The sequence below is a fragment of the Canis lupus genome, chromosome 29, assembly GCF_011100685.1.
Source record: "Canis lupus familiaris isolate Mischka breed German Shepherd chromosome 29, alternate assembly UU_Cfam_GSD_1.0, whole genome shotgun sequence".
NCBI classification, from domain to species: Eukaryota; Metazoa; Chordata; class Mammalia; order Carnivora; family Canidae; genus Canis; species Canis lupus.
In genome coordinates, this window is record NC_049250.1 from 22,741,616 (window position 1) to 22,761,238 (window position 19,623).

Sequence of the window (19,623 nt, forward strand, 5' to 3'; positions counted from 1 at the left end):
GAATACATTAAATGAATGGCAGTAGGGGGTTTTAGAAACTTTATAAACTTTCTATGGCAAGTTTAATGAACAAAACAGTACTCTTAACTTTTTCATACTCTTTTCAGGATCAATAATTTAATATAATAATTCAATCATAATTATTATGATTAAGAAATTATTTGAAAAAAAAGAAATTATTTGATTAAAAAACTACATAAATACCTAGAAAGGCACAAGTAAAAGAAGAAAGAACCTAAGCAACCAACTGTAGGGGCAATACAGATCAAGCCCCATGTGACAGTGGATTCTACAGTTAAACCATTCTAAGTGGCCTGCAAAACAAACAAACAAAACTAGTAATTATTACTTTTTGAAACAGCACAAAAAAGGCAAGAGTAAGTCAAGAGAGGTTTGAGGAAATCTGCATCTTACTCACTCCGCTGTAAATTTTTTAAATTGTACCAGAAAGTCAGTCATCACATAAAATACAAAGTGACCTGGGCTACAATCAGTTTTGGTCCTTGCATACCAGGGCATTAAATAACTCAAGTACAAGAGATAACACAGATACCCGTATCTATATCAAAAAGCAAAGAAAAATGACAATTTCTTAAAAATGAGAAAATATTAAATTCTGCTAAAAATCATCTAACACTTACATAGCATTTATACCATTGTACAATTTTCATAACTCAGCAATGCTATATATTCATCTGCTAATATGCAAAAAATAGTAGCATAACAAATACAATGTGATAATTTTATAGTGAAAATTTTTAATAGCATAGGTTTTTAATATTTTAAAATGTGATTAAAATGATAAGTTTATAGTTCTGTATACTTGTTTGGTAAGAAAACCTGATCTAAATCCCTTAAAGGAAAATGTCAACTAATACCATAGTGTTAAGCTTATATTCTTTTAACTTTGACTTTCTGTTTCATAAAAATTACACGAATCCAATAAAACATTTCAATGTGTAGCTCAAATTTTGGTGTGAAAGGTGTGCAAATATGCACAGGATCTCACTTAGATAAAGCTTTATAACTAAAATTTAAAGGTTTAAATTTGGTAAATTTAAAAATAATTAGTCGTAGTTGTAATTTATTTTACAAAATTATTAAAACTTTATTTTAAATAGCAATAGGCACCCAGGTGGCTCAATTGCTTAAGCAGCTGCCTTTGGTTCAAGTCATGACCCCAGGGTCCTGGGATGGAGCCCCCATCGGGCTCCCTACTCAGCAGAGAGCCTGCTTCTCTACTCCCTCTCTCTCTGCTATTACCCCGGCTTATGCTCTTTGTCTCTCTCTCTCTCTCAATCTCTCTGTCAAATAAATAAATAAATCTTTTAAATATATAAATAATAAATAGCATGCCTCTATTTAATCAGGAATCTTATTAATATTAACTACTTGACAGAGCTCAGTGACAGAATAATAATTAAAAATTAAACCAAAAAAAAAATTAAACCAAAATCTTTGGGATGCCTGGGTGGCTCAGTTGGTTGAGTGACCAATTTTTGACTTTTGGCTCAGGCCAGTCATGATCTCTGGGTCACGGATCAAGCCCCATGTGAGGCTCTGCACTCCGTGGAGAGTCTATCTGAGATTCTCTTCTCTTCCTCTCCCTTTGCCCCTCTCCCAATCCTGCAGGCATGGGCTCTTGCTCTCTCTCTAAACAAATAATAAATCTCTCTTTAAAAATTAAACCAAAATTTTAATAAAGCATCTGTAAAACTATAAAACAAATTGACCTATAAAAATTGAAATCTGGGATCCCTGGGTGGCGCAGCGGTTTGGCGCCTGCCTTTGGCCCAGGGCACGATCCTGGAGACCCGGGATCGAATCCCACGTCGGGCTCCCGGTGCATGGAGCTTGCTTCTCCCTCTGCCTATGTCTCTGCCTCTCTCTCTTTCTCTCTTTGTGACTATCATAAATAAAAAATAAATAAATAAATAAATAAATAAATAAATAATAAAAATTGAAATCTACAAACTTAATTCACATATAACTTCTTAGAGAAGTCAATAGTGCAAAAAAGTGAGAAATACATACACAGTTGCATAAGTATATATTGTCAAAGGACCTATGAATGTGTTCACTGAAGATATTTTGAAATAGGCTTCAAGTAATTTTGGTGGCCAGGATAGAAACCTACTTAGAAGTAAATAAAATTAATGATAATGGATTTCACAATCTAAGACTGCTATTTTGAGAGAGCAACTGCCATATGATGGTTAGGAGCCTGTTTTGGATATCTCTGCCACTTTTTTACTGATATCTATATAACCTTAAAGAAAGTATTTAAAGGTCACTTTCCTAGACAGTAAAATAGAAATAATAGTTGTTTTTGTATTACTGGATAATTGTATGGACTGAATGAGATGATGCAAGAACTGTTAACAATGATAAGAATCCATTATTACTCTGATTATAAACAATTTGTTAAGACACCACCATCAAATTATGAAAAGTGATACAGTTTCATAAACTTCTTTTCATAGTCCTCCAAGCCAAAATATTCTGAGTTAAAATGTTCTGTTAGGATGAGTTGATTTTATTCATACAAATAGACTTCTTTAATATTCTGTAAAAATCATGTGTTATTTTTTCCACTAACTTATGACATCCTAAGTTTGTTTCCACTGAAAAATTCCCAATTGCGATATAAAAGACATTTAAGATTTCTCATATTTGCATTAAGGGAATATTCTCTGTTGATAGGAAATTTGTTTAAATTTCATATAATTTGTATAAATTTCACTATAACTTTGATAAGTAACACTAGTAAATAGATCCTTTAACAACCATAACAGCACATTCAACAAAAAATATACTCTTCTGGGGATCCCTGGGTGGCTCAGTGGTTAAGTGCCTGCCTTCGGCCCAGGGCATGATCCTGGAGTTCCGGGATCGAGTCCCACGTAGGGCTCCCTGCATGGAGCCTGCTTCTCCCTCTGCCTGTGTCTCTGCCTCTCTCTCTCTCTCTCTCTCTCTGTGTGTCTCTCATGCATAAATAAATAATTTAAATATATATATATATATACTCTTCTTTTTGAGATATACCCTAACTTTTATATTTTTATAAAATGTCCTGACTCTCTGGAACTTCAATCTTTAAACTATACCAAAATAATGGAGCTGAGAGTTTTCAATCAACAAGCAAAATCTCTGTCCTGGGCGCCTGGGTGGCTCAGTGGTTGAGCATCTGCCTTCGGCTCAGGTCATGATCCCAGGGTTCTGGGATCAAGTCCTGTATTGGGCTCCCTGCTGGGAAGCCTGCTTCTCCTTCTGCCTATGTCTCTGCCTCTCTCTGTGTGTTCCTCATGAATAAAAAAAAATCTTTAAAAAAAAAATAATCTCTGTCCCAAAAGTGCTCCCAGAATGGTATAAGAAACAGGCACATACAATAAACAAATCTACAGTATAAGTGCTATAATAAGGCTGTTATAGGAACTTCTTAGGTGAAGGAGGTACTGAAAGGCAGGTTTCAAGAGATGGTGGTTAGATTAACTAAGTAAAGTAGGAATTCACCAAGCTAGCAAGGGTAGAAGAAAGAAAGACAATTCAAGCTTGTCCATAGCACACATGCAGTAGCAAGCAAATAACATACATCACATTCCAGCAAATAAAAGTGGATCATTAGCAGAAAACAGAATGCCTAGAAGGAAACAGCAGAAAAAAACTGAACAGAATCCACCAAAACACCAAAAGTTTCCTAAGCCAGAACTTAGAGTAGCAACATTTTTAAGGTAGTTAAATTGCAGCCAGAGCTGTTGCTAATACATAATCTACCTCACCTGCCAAGGCAAGTCTCTCCACAGAAGAATCCGTTTCCATCCCTGATCCCAGAAATGACCTGGACACAGTTTCTAAGTTTCTTTGCTGGTTTCCCTTCCCCTATGTCCTGCTATTGGAAGTGACTCATTCTAATTCCCAATAAAAGGGGGGGGGGGGGGGGGGGGGGGGGGGGGGGAACAAAACCAGAGTCAAAAGAGGAAAAAAAAAGTCAAAAGAGCAAAAGAGTTGCATCATCTCATTCAATCCATATAGTTATCCAGTAATATAAAAGTGCAAAGAGTCCACATGCTCTTGCCTTGTAGGAGAAAGATGACTTCCTATCTATATCTGTAACTGAAACAAACCATATAACTTTAAGTTAGATTATAAGGTTGTCCAAGTAAAACCACTACCCAAGAATCAAACTGTTCTAATTGTCTACCAATTTGGGAAAAATTTAGGTTCCTACCTCATATAAACACAAAAATAAATTCCATAAATATTAAAATGTAAAATATAAAATATGACAAAAGCACAAGAAAATTTAGCTAAATATCATAATCCTGAAAGATAAAAGGCTTTTCTAGATAAGAAGGGAAACCTAAAAGTCATAAGGGCATAAACTGGCAGATTTAATAACATAAAAATGTAAAACTCCCATACAAGCAAAACACATCACAAATGATCCTTAAAAAGTATACAAACTGTAGAGAAATATTTGCAACATGTAAAGAAAAATTGCTAACACCCATAAAATACAAAGATGATAAAAAGAAAAAATTTTTTAATCTGACAGAAAAAAAGGCAAATGCACTCACAATCGACTCACAATATAATTTGAGTATACATTCGTTCAAAAAACTAATGTCTAAAGAGATAAAAATCTGAATTCCAGTGAAACGTAATTTACCACATTAAACTGGTAAAGATGACAAAATGATCATATTAAGTATTGGCAAGGCTGTGGGAAAATGGGTACAAACTATGCTGATGCAAACACAACTTAGGACAAACTTTCTGGTGAGCAATTCAGCAATACCGATTAAAGTTTCAATTGCAGGGCACTTGTTCCCAAAGTCAATTAAGCCTCTGACTCTTGGTTCTAGCTCAGATTGTGATCACAGGGTTGTGAGATTCAGCCCCAGGATGGGCTCTGCACTCAGTGAAGAATCTGCTTGAGTTTCTCTCCCTCTCTGTCTGCCCTAAACTCCTGCATACATGCTCCCTCTCTAAAATAAATAAGTAAATCTAAAAAAAAAAGTTTCAATTGCATCTATCTTTAAAACACCAATTCAAAAAAATAAAATAAAATAAAATAAAATAAAATAAAATAAAATAAAATAAAATAAAATAAAATAAAATAAAATAAAACAGCAATTCTCTATCTATGTATTCATACTACGGGAAAACTCACATAAAATATACCGTGACATGGACAGCCCAGGTGGCTCAGTGGTTTAGCGCCACCTTTGGCCCAGGGCCTAATCCTGGAGACGGGGGTATCAAGTTCCGCATCGGGCTCTCTGTGTGGAGCCTGCTTCTCCCTCTGCCTGTGTCTCTGCCTCTCTTTCTCTCATGAATAAATAAATAAAATCTTTAAAAAAATTATATACAGTCACAATCTGCATAGCAAGATTGTAATTCAAGAACTATAGACAAGCTAAATATTTATCCATCAACAATTAATTAAATAAACTACAATGGGACGTTCAACCTTGAAAAGATGAGATACAGAGCTTATGCACTAATATGGGAAATGTTACAAATGTTAAATGAAAAACAGGGAGCTTACTGCCCGATTTTTTTTTTTAAATCAGGCATCTATGTATTAAAGAAGAAATGCAGGCAACTGGCAGAGAACAGAGGAAATCCTCACTTTCTATTTGAAGTACCACATTGTTTTACCTTTTTATGATGAATATATATATACATAAACTTATATTTAAAATATTTTACAAAGCCATTCCAAAAGTAGGGAGTGGTTTATAGTGTAAAAGTCTTATTAGACGCTATTTGCTACTGTCTTTGCTTTGCTAGTCTTTGCCGGGCCACCAAGGTTCTGAAAAACAGTAAGATGCTCAAGGACCTGATTCAAAGCAGGCCGTAAGTGCCATGTCTACAATCCCTAACTTACAAATGAAGTCACCTTGGGATTTAAACAATGCTAAAACATGGTGTAACCTTACCACATTGGATATGACCAATCTTAATTTTAGCCATTCTAATAGCTGTGTAATGGTATCTCACTGTGATTTTAATTTGCATTTCCCTAATGACTACATGTGTTGATCTTTTCATTTTTTCCACACTATCTGTATTTATCCTGTAATGAAGCATCCATCTGAATATTTTACCTATTTTTTAAATTGGGTTATTTTTCTTATTGTTTTATTTGAAGAGTTCTTTATATATTCTAAATATGTCATTAATCAGGTGCATGTTTTGCAAAGATTTTTCTCCCAGAATCTGGCATCTCTTTTCATTTTCTTACCAGGTCTTTTGAAGAGCAGACTTAAATTTTAGTAACACCTAGTTTATCAATTTGTCCATTTACACATTGTGCTCTTGGTGTTGTATCTAAGAAATATTACCTAGTTGAAAGTCTCAAATATTTTCTCCTACATTTTCTTCTAGAAGCTCTATAGTTTAAGGTTGTACATTTAGGTCTCTGAGCCATTTTGAAATAACCTTTGTACATGGTGCAAAATATTGATTCAGTTCCATTTTTTGTAGATCAATATCCAAGGCTCAAGCACTATTTGTGAAAAATGCTATTACATTTTTCACTGTATTGCTTTTTATGGCTTTGTCAAAATCAGTCATTGGTATGTAAATGGGTTTATTTCTGGACTTTTTCATTGATCTATTTGTCTATTTTTAATGCCAATTAATTAATTTTACTGTTGCTTTATAATATTTCTTGAAATTAGGTAAGAGAGTCCCCCCAACACTGTTGTTTTTCACACTTGTTTTGGCTATTCTAAGCTCCTACATTTACATATGAATTTTATTTTAGGCAAAAATGCCTGCAAGGATTAGGGAAAAATTACCTTGAATACACAGATTAATTTGATGAAAATCAACATTTTAACAAAATTGAGTTTTCTAACTCATGTACAGGCTATACAGTTGATTCTCAATATTGAAATAATAATATATCAATGATAATTATGTTTTATAATGTCACCATGAACAGTGAATTATCACTGCTGCTAGAGAAAAGAGAAGTTCCTATAAACTTGTGTCATAGTATTTTTCTCAATCAATATGTAACCTTGTCTTTTGTGTATTTCCACTACTTAGTAAATATTGTTGATTCATTAACACTGAACTCAGAGCTTACAATATTCTAACTCCTGCCTGAACTAAGCTTATCTAAATACATGTGCCTTCTCTATAAGGCACATCACAATTTTCTTGTGCTTAAGAATTCTACACAGCACTTCAGCATCATGTTTAGGAACCATTTTAAACAACTAAATCAACAACAACAACAAAAAAAACTACAAAAATTCTAAAATTGTGGCACTGAATAGACCAAGAAAAGGACACTGGCTTAATGCATGAGAACTAAAACAAGAAAACAGAATGTCACCTTGTTCATTCTCATTTCAGACTATACATTGGGAAACTCAAATTTTGTGCCACTCTGCAAAGCACTGCAAGTATTGATTTGGGGATTACAAATATATATGTATTTTTTTAAGATTTTATTTACTTAAGAGAGTGAGAGAGAGAATGTGAGAGAGAAAGCAAGGGAGAGGCAGATAGAAAGGAAGAAGCAGACTCCCCACTGAGCTGGGAGCCCGATATAGGGCTCAATCCCAGGACGACAAGGATCATGACCTGAGCCAAAGGTAGACACAACTGGCTGAGCCACCCAGGTGCCTCGGGATTACAAATATTTTAGCAAATAGTTTAATTCAAAATACAGAATCTGTATCAACCGTCTCTATTTAGGTAGCTTCACTTTTTTTCAAAGATTTTATTTATTTGAGAGAGAGCAAGCACAGGTGGGGAGGGGCTGAGGGAGAGGGAGAAGCAGACTCCCCACTGAGCAGGGAGCCCTACACAGGGCTTAATGACCAAAGTAAACCAAAGGGAGACAACTTAACCAACTGACGGAGCCACCCAGGTGCTCCAGTATCCTTCACTTTCTATCAATGGTATTTTGTAGTTTTCAATTTTAACATATTTTAATATATCAATAAGTATTTCATATTTTTATATTTTTAAGTGGTAATTTTTATTTCAATTTATGGTTGTTTCTTACTACTTCACAGAAACCCATCTGAGTTTTGTAAATTAATCTTATATACTTCAACCTACTAAACTCATTCAATTAGTGCTAATGGGATTCTATGAGATTTTCAACATAGACAATCAGGTCACCTGTGAATAAGAATAGTTTTACTCCTTCCTTTCCCATGTGAATAACATTTATCTTTTTTTGCTTCCCTGATTACACTAGCTAGAACCTCCAAGACAACGCTGAGTAAGACTGGTGAAAATAAACATCTCTATCTTATTCCTGATTTTACAAAGAAAGTATTCAATCTTTCACCATTAAGTACAATGTCAGTAAATGAGGTATGTCATGAATGTCCATTATCAGATTGAGGCATCTCACTTCTATTCCTAGTTAAAGGTTGTTTTGGGTTTTTTTAAATCAGGAATGGTTATGAATTACTCAAATGATTTTTCTGCATTTATTGAGATGATCATGATTTTTACTTTTTAGTTTGTAAATGTGAATTATATTGATTTTTGGTTAAACCAACCTTGCATTCCTGGGATAAACGTCAAGTGGTCATGACATATTAACCTTTTAATACACTGTTGAATTTGATTTGCTGAAATTTGGTTTAGATTTTTGCATCTATATTCACAAGTTGTATTATTCTGAAGTTTAATTCTGGTTTCCCAGTAATGCTAGCATCACAGGCTTTGGAAAATATTCCCTCTACTTCAAATAATTTTAAAAAGTTGATGTAGAATTGATACTATTCCCTCTTATAGCATTTTACATAATTCACCAGTGAAACGATCCAGACCTCAAGTTTTCCTTTTAAGGAGATTTTTAACTACAATTTCAATTTATTTAATACATAGAGGGCTATTCAGATTATCTATTATTTTCTTCTACTTCCTTTGGGATTAATTTACTCTTCTTTTCCCACTTTTTTAAAGCAGAAACAGAAGTTATTTATTTGAGATCTTTATTTTCTAATGTAGACATTTAAAGCTATAGACTTCCCTCTATAGATGGTGTTTTAGCAGCATCTTTAATGTTGTTTTTGTTCTCATTCAGTTTAAAATATTTTCCAATTTCCCACTTGATTTCTTCTTCTAACAGATTACTTATAAGCATGCTATTTAATTTCCAAATATTTGGGAATTTTTCCAAGATTCTTTCTATTAATGATTTCTAATTTAATTCCACTGTGGTCAGGCAGCCCCAGTGGCGCAGCGGTTTAGCACCGCCTGCAGCCCAGGACGTGATCCTGGAGACCCTGGATTGAGTCCCACGTCGGGCTCTCTGTATGATGCCTGCTTCTCCTCCCTCTGCCTGTGTCTCTGCTTCTCTCTCTTTCTCTCTGTCTCTATGAATAAATAAATAAAATCTTAAAAAAAAAAATTCCACTGTGGTCTGAGAAGATTCTTTATGAACTGAATCCTTCTAAATTTATTGAGACTTCTTTCACAGTTCTATTTTGGTAAATGTTCTGTAAACTTTTGAACAAATATGTAATCTGCTCTTCTGTAAATCTAGGTATAAGTGAAGCTGATTCACAGTAGCATCTAACTTAATTGTACCTTTGGTAATTTTCTGTCCACTTGTTACATCAATTATTGAAAAGGGTTACTGAAATCTCTGACTATAGTTGTGAATTTGTCTTTGCATTTCTATTAATTTAGTATTGAATGTTTTGAAGTTCAGTTATTAGGTGCATAAACATTAAACCCACTATGTCCTCTTAATTAACTGACCCCATTATCACTATGAAATAACCTTAATCCCAGATAATACTGAAATCTCCTTTGTCTGAAATTAATAAACTCACTCCAAGTTTCTTTCAAATAGGTTACCACACTGTATCATTTTCCACTCTTTACATTTAATCTATTTGTATTTCTAGTTAAAAGTGCTTCTTGTAGTAAGTATATCGTTGAATTTTACCTTTTACTCAATCTTGGCCTCTGAATGGGGGTATTCAGAATATATTCACATTTATGTATCTAATGTGGCTATTATTCATTAGAACATTTCATCTTGCTCATTAGAACAAGTCATCTTGCTATTTATATTTGTCCAAGCTGATCTTTCCTTTTTCATATTGTCATGACTTCTGTTTGATTATTTGACATGATCTGCTTTTCTTCACTTCTTAGTTATGATTTATTTTAGTGGCTGCCTTAGAGTTTACAATATATATCTTTTTTTTTTTAATTTTTTATTTATTTATGATAGTCACACAGAGAGAGAGAGAGAGGCAGAGAGACACAGGCAGAGGGAGAAGCAGGCTCCATGCACCAGGAGCCCGACGTGGGATTCGATCCTGGGTCTCCAGGATCACGCCCTGGGCCAAAGGCAGGCGCCAAACCGCTGCGCCACCCAGGGATCCCTACAATATATATCTTTATCACAGTCTATCTTTAAGAGATATTAAAACCACCACCCAGTGTAGAGCATAAGAATCTTATACTTCATTTCTCCCTCACCCTTTAAGCTACTATTATCATACATTTTACTTTATGTATGCTATACACCATACAGTATCTCATTAATATTTTTACCTAAAACTATTACATTTTAAAAAGATTAAGAAATTCTATATATTTACCCAAGTAGTTACCATTTATTATGTTCTTTTTTTATTATAATTATTCAACTGATACCATTTTCCTATGTCTGAGGGGCATACTTTAAAATTTTCCTGAAGGGGGACCTGGGTATTTCAGTTGGTTAAACATCTGACTTTGGCTCAAGTCATGATCCCAGGGTCCTGAGATCTATTCCTGCATCAGACTCCCCACTCGGCAGGGAGTCTACTTCTCCCTCTGCCCCTCCCCTATGCTCGTGCTCATTCAGTCTCTCTCATGCATTCTCTCTCTCTCTCAAATAAGTAAAATCATAAAATAAGATACAATAAAATTTTCTTGTAGTGGAGGAAGTGTTAGCAATTAATTTCTTCAGCTTCCCTGTGTCTGAAAATGAATTTTTTCATCTTATTTCTGAAACAAATTTTTGCCAAATATAGAATTCTAGGGAGATTACTTTTTCATCTTTCAGTATTTTGAAGATGCTATTCCTCTGATTTCTTGCTTATATTGGTTCTGACAAGAAATCTAATACTATCTTTATCTTGGTTTCTATGTGCACAACTTGATCATGTCTTTTTCTCTAACTCCTTTTAAGATTTTTCTCTTTATCACTTGTATTTGGTAATTTGAATACCTGGGTGTAGTTTCCTCTTTACCTCTTATACTTAGTAGCTCACTGAACTTCCCTATGGTTTCATCTTAATAAAACTTATTTGGAAAGTTTGGGTTTATAGTTTCATCTTAATGAAATGTATTTGGAAAGTTTTTGACCACTATTTCTGGAAATACATTTTTATGTACCCTGCCATTTTTAGGAACTCTATTTATATATTTGTTTGAGGTATCCTACAGCTAATCGATGTTTCCCCCCCTTTTTTTTTCCTCTGTATGTTTCTTTCAGATGGTTTCTATTGCTATGCCTTCAAGTTCATTAATCTTTTCCCTGCAAGGTCTAATCTGCTATTTTTCTCATCCAGTATACTTTCCATCTCAGGTGGAGTTTTCATCTTTAAAAGTTCTATATGGATCTTTTTGCATCTTACATGTTTCCAACTTTCTAAACATATGGAGTATAATTATAGTGAATAGTTTTAACATCCTCTGCTAATTCCATCATCTATGTCAATTCTGTATCACTATGATTATTTTCATTATGGGTCATGTTTTTAGGCATATATGGGAATCTGAATGACATGCACTATGAATTTCAACTTGCATGCTGGTATTTCCCACTCCTTTTTTTTTTTTTTTAAGATTTTATTTATTCATTCATGAGAGACAGAGAGAGAGAGAGAGACAGAGGGAGAGGCAGGTTCCACATGGAGCCCGATGTGGGACTCGATCCCGGAACTCCAGGATCACACCCTGAGCCGAAGGCAGGTGCTAAATTGCTGAGCCACCCAGGGACTCTTTATTTCCCACTCCTATGAATCTTTCTGAACTTTGTTCTGGGATATAGTTAAGTGATTTGGAAATATTTTGTTCTCTTGCTTTTATAATTTGTGATTCAATTCCAGAGCAACATTTCCTCAACTAGGGGAATGTGCCAAGCTCCACACCTCAGTTCTCAGTGCCTGGAAGTCTCTCAGTGCGGTAGGCTCAGGCCATTGTAGGGCTTACCTCACTTGTTTCTTGCCAGTCAAGAATCACTGACCATCACTGCCTCATGTGCAATGTCTTCAAAATTACATTTTGTGTACTCTGTTTTATGGAGCACGGGATTGTTTCATGATGAGTATAGAGTCCCTCTTACTACATATGAGCCAGATGCAATCTTTGTACTTTTAATCTTTACCCTTATATTCAACATAAATTTCTTGACACCATATATTTGAGTATTGCTTTTCTAGCCAATCAATCTGAATACTACTTTGTAACTAGATTGTTTAGGTCATTTATATTTAATTATCAAAAGAGTAAGATTTAAATCTATTATTTTGCTATTTTTGTCCCATTTCTTGTTTATATCTCTTGTTTACTCCTTTTTTCACTTTTGCCTGCCTTTTTGTGGACTGATCAGTTTATAATATTCAATTTCATCTCCCACCATGGGCTTATAAATTATTTTTCCTTATTTTTTATTAGCATTTGTTCTAAAATATACAAAATATACCCTCAAATATTATACCACTTTACATAGGGTATAAGCACCTAAAAATACTATACTTCCCTTTCTCCTGTACCATTCTCCATGCTACTGACATCAGTTAATCAATCTATTTTCATGTATGCTAGTACACTAATTCACTATTATCTTTGCTTTATTTTTTTAATATTTATTTATCTATGATAGTCACACACACAGAGAGAGAGAGAGAGAAGCAGAGACACAGGCAGAGGGAGAAGCAGGCTCCATGCACCGGGAGCCCGACATGGGATTCGATCCCGGGTCTCCAGGATCGCGCCCTGGGCCAAAGGCAGGCACCAAACCGCTGCGCCACCCAGGGATCCCTTATCTTTGCTTTAAATAACTATCTTTTGAAAGGTTTAAAAATGAAGAAAATATATTTTATATTTACCCCATATTTTATCATTTCTTGCACTCTTCATTCGTTTTCACAGATCCAAATTTCCACCTGTTATTTTCCTTTTGTCTAAATAGCTTCCTTTAAGATTTCTTGTAGTGCAAATCTGCTGAAAATAAATTCTCCCAGATTTTGCTTCTCAAAAGTTGTTTCCATTGCAAATCATCTATCTGGATAAGGAACCAATATCCAGAATATATAAAGAATTCTGATCTCTCAAAAACAACAGCAATAAATCTCAATTTTTAAAAAAAGGCAAGAAACTCAAATAGACATTTCTTCAAAGATGATATACAAATAGCCATCAAGCATATGAAAAGATACTCAACATCACTAATTATCAGAAAAATGCACATCAAAACCACAATGAAATAGCACTTCACACCCATCAGAATGATCATTAATCAAAAAAGAAAAGAAAAGGAAGAAAGGAAGGAGAAAAGGAAAAAAGTATTGGTGAGGATGTGGTTCCATATAAATTTTAGAATTATTTGGTCTAGCTTTATCAAAAATACCACTGGAATTTTTATAAGGATTGCACTGAATTTGCAGCTTGCTTTGGGTGTTATGGATATTTCAATATAATTCTTCCAGTCCATGAGCATGATAATGTATTTATCTTTGTATCCTTTTCAGTTGCTTTCATGGTGTCTTAGTCTTCAGGGTATAGGTCTTAAACCTCCTTGGTGAAATTTATTCCTGGGTACTTTATTCTTTTTGATACAATTATAAATGGGATTGCCTTCTCAATTACTCTTTCTGGTAACTCATTATAGAAACCCCACAGATTTCCATATGTTGCTTTTGTATCCCATTAATTTACTGAATTCATTTATTAGTTGTAAAAGGTTCTGGTGAAGTCCGTTGGGTTTTCTATATATAGTATCATCTCATATTTAGGTAGTGAGTTTTATTTCTTCATTTCCAATTTGGATGCCTTTTATTTCCTCTTCCTACCAATTGCTGTAGCTAGGATTTCCAACACTGTGTTGAATAAAAGTGGGGAGACTGAGCATCCTTTTATTCCTGATTTTAGAGGGAAAGCTTTCATCTGTTTACCACTGAGTATAATGTTAACTGTGGGTTTATTATATACAGCCTTTGTTATGTTGAGGTACATTCCCTCTGTATCCACTTCTTTGGAGAGTTTTGTCAAAAATGTATGTTGAAATTTGTCAAATGCGTTTTCTGCATCTACAAAGATGATCATACAATTATTTCCTTCATTTTGTTAATGTGGTTTATCATGTTAGCTGATTTATGGATGTTGAGTCATCCTTGCATCCCTCAAATAAATCTCACTTGACCATGATTTATTATCCTCTTAATATGTTATTGAATTCAGTTTGCTAATATTTTGTTGAGAATTTTTGCATCAATATTCGTCGGTGATTTTGGCCTGTAATTTTCTTTAAAATTGTATGTGGTGTCCTTTTATTTTTAAAGATTTTCTTTATTCATGAGAAGCAGAGACACGGGCAGAGGGAGAAGCAGGCTCCCTGTGGGGAGCCCAATGTGGGACTCGATCCCAGGACCCCAGGATCACAACCTGAGCCAAAGGCAGATGCTCAAACCACTGAGCCACCCAGGCATCCCTTATGTGGTATCCTAATCTGGTTTGCTACCAGGCCTCACAAAATGAGTTTGGAAGTATCCCCTCCTCAATTTTTTGGAAAAGTTTGAAAAGGATGGGTATTAAATTTTTTTTAATGTTTGGTAGAAATCACCAGTGAAACCACCTGATCTTTTCCTTGTTGGGAGGTTTTCCTTGTTGGGAGGTTTTTGATTACTGACCAATTTCCTTAGTAGTAATTAGCTCATTCAGATTTTCTATTTCTTAATGATTCAGTCCTGAAAGACTATGTTCCTAGGAATTTATCCATTTCCTCTAGTTTGTCCGATTTATTAGCATATATTTGCTAATGGTCTCTAATGATCCTTTTTACTGTGGTGTCAAATGTAATTTCTCCTGTTTCAATTTCTGGTTTTGATATTAGGGCTTTCTCTTTTTTTCTTGGTTAGTCTATATGTTTGTCAACTTTATCTTTTCAATGGACTGTCTCTTGGCTTTATTAATTTTCTATTATTTCTCAGTCTCTATTTCATTTATTTCTCCTCTGATCTCTATTATTCTTTTCTTCTACTAACTTGAGCTTCATTGGTTCTTTTTTCCTAGCTCCTTCAGGTGTAAATTAGGTTGAGATCTTTGTTTCTTGAGGTAGTCCTGTATTACTATAATATTAATATATTAATATTATATTTAATATCATAAAATATAATATTAATTAAATTGATATAGTATCTTAAAATTGCTTTTGTTGTATCCCAAAGATTTTGGTATGTCAGAGTTTTATTTTCATTTGTCTCTCAGTACTTATATTTTCATCTGTCTCTCAGCATGTCTTTGCTATCTTCAATAATCTATTGGTTGTTGAACAGCATGACATTTAAACCCCCCTTTTTAGTGGTTTTTCAAGTTTTCTTCTTGTAATTGATTTCTAGTTTCATATTCATTGTGATCAGAAAAGATGGTCAATAGGAGTCAATCTTTTTTAATTTATTGAGGCTTAATTGGTGGCCTAACATGTGCTCTAGCCCAGAGACGATTCCATATGCACTTGAGAATAATATGTATTGCTGCTTTTGAATGGAATGTTCTGAATATATTAAGGCCATCTGGTGTCATATAAGGCTGATGTTTCCTTATTTTCTGTCTGATCTAATCATTGATGTAAGTGGGGTGTCAAAGTCCTCTACTATTATTGAATTGCTATCAATTTCTCCCTTTAGGTCTCTCAATATTTGCTTTAGATGTCTTGATGTTCCTATTTTGGGTGCATACATATTAATTAATGTTATATCTTCTTTTGGACAGACCCCTTTATCATTATGTAATGCCCTTCCTTGGCTATTATTATGATTTTTGCTTTCAAATCTACTTTGTTTGCTATAATAGCTTTTTTTTTTTTTTTTTTTAATACACTCTACACCCAACCTGGGGCTTGAACTCATTACCCTGTGATCAAGAGGCACATGCTCCACCAACAAAGCCATCCAGGCACCCTTCCAGCTTTCTTTTCATTCCTATTTGCATGGAATAGCCTTCCCCATCCCTTCATTTTTAGTCCATGTATGTCCTTACTTCTGAAGTGAGACTCTTGCATATATATATATTATATATATACATATATATATAATATATATATATAGTCTTGTTTTGCTTTTTTTTAAATCCATTCAGCCACTGATCTTTTGACTAGAGAGTTTAGTCCATTTACAATTACAGTAAAGTATGTACTTATTTCCATTTTGTTCATTGTTTTCTGGCTCTTTTCATAGTTCCTCTGTTCCTTTCTTATTTCTCTTTCCTTCTGGTTTGATTGCTTTCTTTAGTGTTATATTCAGACTCCTTTATCATTTTCTCTTGTATATTTATTGTAACTTTTTGCTTTGTGGTTACTATGAGGTTCATATATAACTTATTATGTATAGAATGGTCTGCTTTGAGACGACAATAGTTAAATTTGAACATATTCCAAAACATATTTTCTTCACCCCTGCCCATGTTTTATATATTTTTTTAAGATTTTTAATTTATTTATTCATGAGAGAGACACACAGAGAGAGAGAGAGAGAGAGAGGCAGAGACACAGGCAGAGGGAGAGGCAGGGTCCATGCAGAGAGCCCGATGTGGAACTTGATCCCGGGTCTCCAGGATCAGGCCCTGGACTGAAGGCGGCACTAAACCACTGAGCCACCCGGGCTGCCCACATTTTATATTTTTGATGCCACGTTTTGTATCATTTTATGCAGTCCTTACTAATTATCATAGTTTTAATTAACTTTACTATTTTTGTCTTTAAGCTTTATGCTTGCTTTATAAGTGATTTATCCTCCACTTTAATTTTTTTTTGGGGGGGGGGGGGCAGAGAGAGAGGGAGAGAGGGACTCTCAAGAAGGCTCCACACCCAGCGCAGAGCTTGATATGGGGCTCGATCTCATAACCTTGTGATCATGACCTGAACCAAAATCAAGAGTTGGATGCTTAATTGACTGGGCCACACAGGCACCCCTGATCCACTACTTTTAATATATATTTACCTTTTCCAGTGAGATTTTTACTTCCATACATTTTGTTATTAATGTCATTTCTTTTCAGGTTATAGAAGATCCTTAAACATTCCTTACAAGGCTGATTTAATAGTGATGAATTCCTTTATGTCTTGATTATCTGAAAACTCTTAATCTCTCCAATTCTGAACGATAAACTTGCCAAGTACAGAATTCCTGGTTGGAAGTTTTCTGTTTGTTTTTGTTTTGTATTTTTCCATTCAGCACTTTGAATATGTCATGCCACTCTCTTCTGCCTGCAAAGTTTCTGCTGAATATGTTATGCCAAGCGAATGTTATCCCACCTGATGATGTCCCAAGGATCCCTTATCTTCATTTTTTAAAATTCTTTTGTGTTTTCACTACTGTGTCTATGTGAGCTCCATTGCTCTGTCATCCAGTTCACTTTTCCAATACTCAGTTCATCCAGTCTGCTGTTGAACCCGTCTTGTATATTTTTCAATTTGGTTTGCTCTTCAGCTCTGTAACTTCCGTTTGACCTTTCTTTTATTGTCTCTTTATGAAAGATCTGTGTTCATCTATTCTTCTCCCAAGTTCAGTGAGCAGCTGTATGACCATTAACTTTGAACTCTTTATCAGGTTTGGATTGCATATCTCCATTTCATTAATATCATTTTCTGATGTTTTATCTTGTTCTTTCACTTCGAACATTGTCTCTCATCTTGCCTAACTCGTTTGTTTTTAGTTATCAGCAAATCAACCTATCTCTCCTTGTGGAGCAGCCTTGAAGGAGCAGCCTTGTGTAGGAGGTGTCACATGCACCTCAAAAGCAAAATCCCCTCTGATCACCAGAGCTAGATCCTCATGTGGGTTGTATGCACTGTCTATTGTGGTGGCACCATGTCTGTAGCACAGGGTGAGTGAAGTTGGCAGCTAACTCAGCTGTAGCATGTGGCTGTGTAGAGCTTTCACCTGGCTCCAACATATGATTGCACTGTGGGAGTGGGCAGGGTTCTCAGCTGGGTGTGCCCACTGGCTCTAGCAATTTGAAAGATAATTACAAAATGGTTTCCACCAGAACCAACATTAGCAAGGTAGGATGAGTTCACAAATACAGCACCCATCAATGTCTTCATTTCCAGAGAAATGTCCCAACAGTTTCCTGCCTGACAGATGCCTTAAAATTACTAAGTGGGTCTTCTTCACAAAAGCACTTTTTTTTTAAGATTTTATTTATTTATTCATGAGAGACACAGAGACCGAGAGAGGCAGAGACACAGAAAGAGGGAGAAGCAGGCTCCATGCTGGGAGCCTGACATGGGACTCAATCCCAGGTCTCCAGGATCACACCCTGGGCTGAAAGTGGTGCTAAACCACTGAGCCACCCATGCTGCCCACAAAGGCACTTTTCAATGTGGTATTTCTGTGCTGGTCCTGGGGTGAGTATATGTGCAAACGCTGTGAGAATGGGTTCTCCATTCCCTAGTTTTATGGTTTCTCTTGATATAATCCCGGTTGGTTTTCAAAGCCTGGTGTTTAGATGGCTTATCTCTCTTGTGCAGGACCTAAGGATTTGGGTTCCTATTGTGAAGAACTAACCTCTTGCTCCTTGGGAAAAGTTTTGTATTTTTGAGTTTTCTCCTGATTGTGTGTCACACCTGGGATGGGTATCTTTGCAAAATGATGTCTCTGCATCTTCTCCCCATCTCAATGCTCTTTTTTGTCCTTTGTTATAGAGGCTCTGTTCCTTTGGTCTTGTGGTCTTTTTAGAGGAAATTATTTCATATGTGGTTATTTGTTGCAGGAGGAGCAAGCTCATGGTCTTCCTACAGCACCATCTTGAATCCAACTTATTTTTTATTTTGAGGTGAAATTGATGTAACACCAAATTAAGCATTTTGAAATGAACAAACCAGTGGCATTTAGTACATTCCCAATGTTGTGCAACTACCACCTCTATCTTGTTCCAATATGTTTATCACCCCACAAAGAAACTTTGTACCTATTAGGCAGCTGCATTCTATTTCCCTTATCTCTAGGCCCTAGCAAACACCAATCTGAGTTCTGTTTATACAGAATTACTCATTATGGATATTTCATATAAATGGAATCATACAGCATGTGACCTTTGCATCTGACTTATTTCACTCAGCAAAATGTTTTTCAAGGTTCACCACACTGTAGCATATATCAGTATTTCAGTTTTGTTTTGGTTTTTTATATATAGTTGAATAATAGCCAATGGTATGTATATATCAAAATTTGTTCATTCTTCCATCTACAGGCATTTGGGCTGCTTCCATCATTTGACTCTTGTAAATAGTATTACTATGAACTAGCGTGTGTGTGTGTGTGTGTATGTTTTCAGTTCTTCTGGGTATACACCTAGGAGTGGAATGCCTGGGTTATATGCTAATCCTAAGTTTAATTTTTTATAGAACTG

At 35.1% G+C, this 19,623-nt stretch overlaps 1 protein-coding gene across 10 annotated transcripts in view; it reads right to left on the reverse strand.

The window, feature by feature from the left end:
• The window catches only part of STAU2 (staufen double-stranded RNA binding protein 2), a 296,823-nt gene that overhangs the window by 260,466 nt on the left and 16,734 nt on the right, over nt 1-19,623 (reverse strand). For 3 of the 10 annotated variants that reach the window (XM_038579534.1, XM_038579532.1, XM_038579533.1), the window contains one exon: nt 13,104-13,279. The exons of the other annotated variants lie outside the window; for them this stretch is intronic. In XM_038579534.1, coding sequence (XP_038435462.1) covers nt 13,104-13,134 — 31 coding nt within the window. In that variant the 5' untranslated portion in view covers nt 13,135-13,279. The remainder of the gene's footprint in view (nt 1-13,103; nt 13,280-19,623) is intronic. 10 annotated transcript variants of the gene reach the window in all.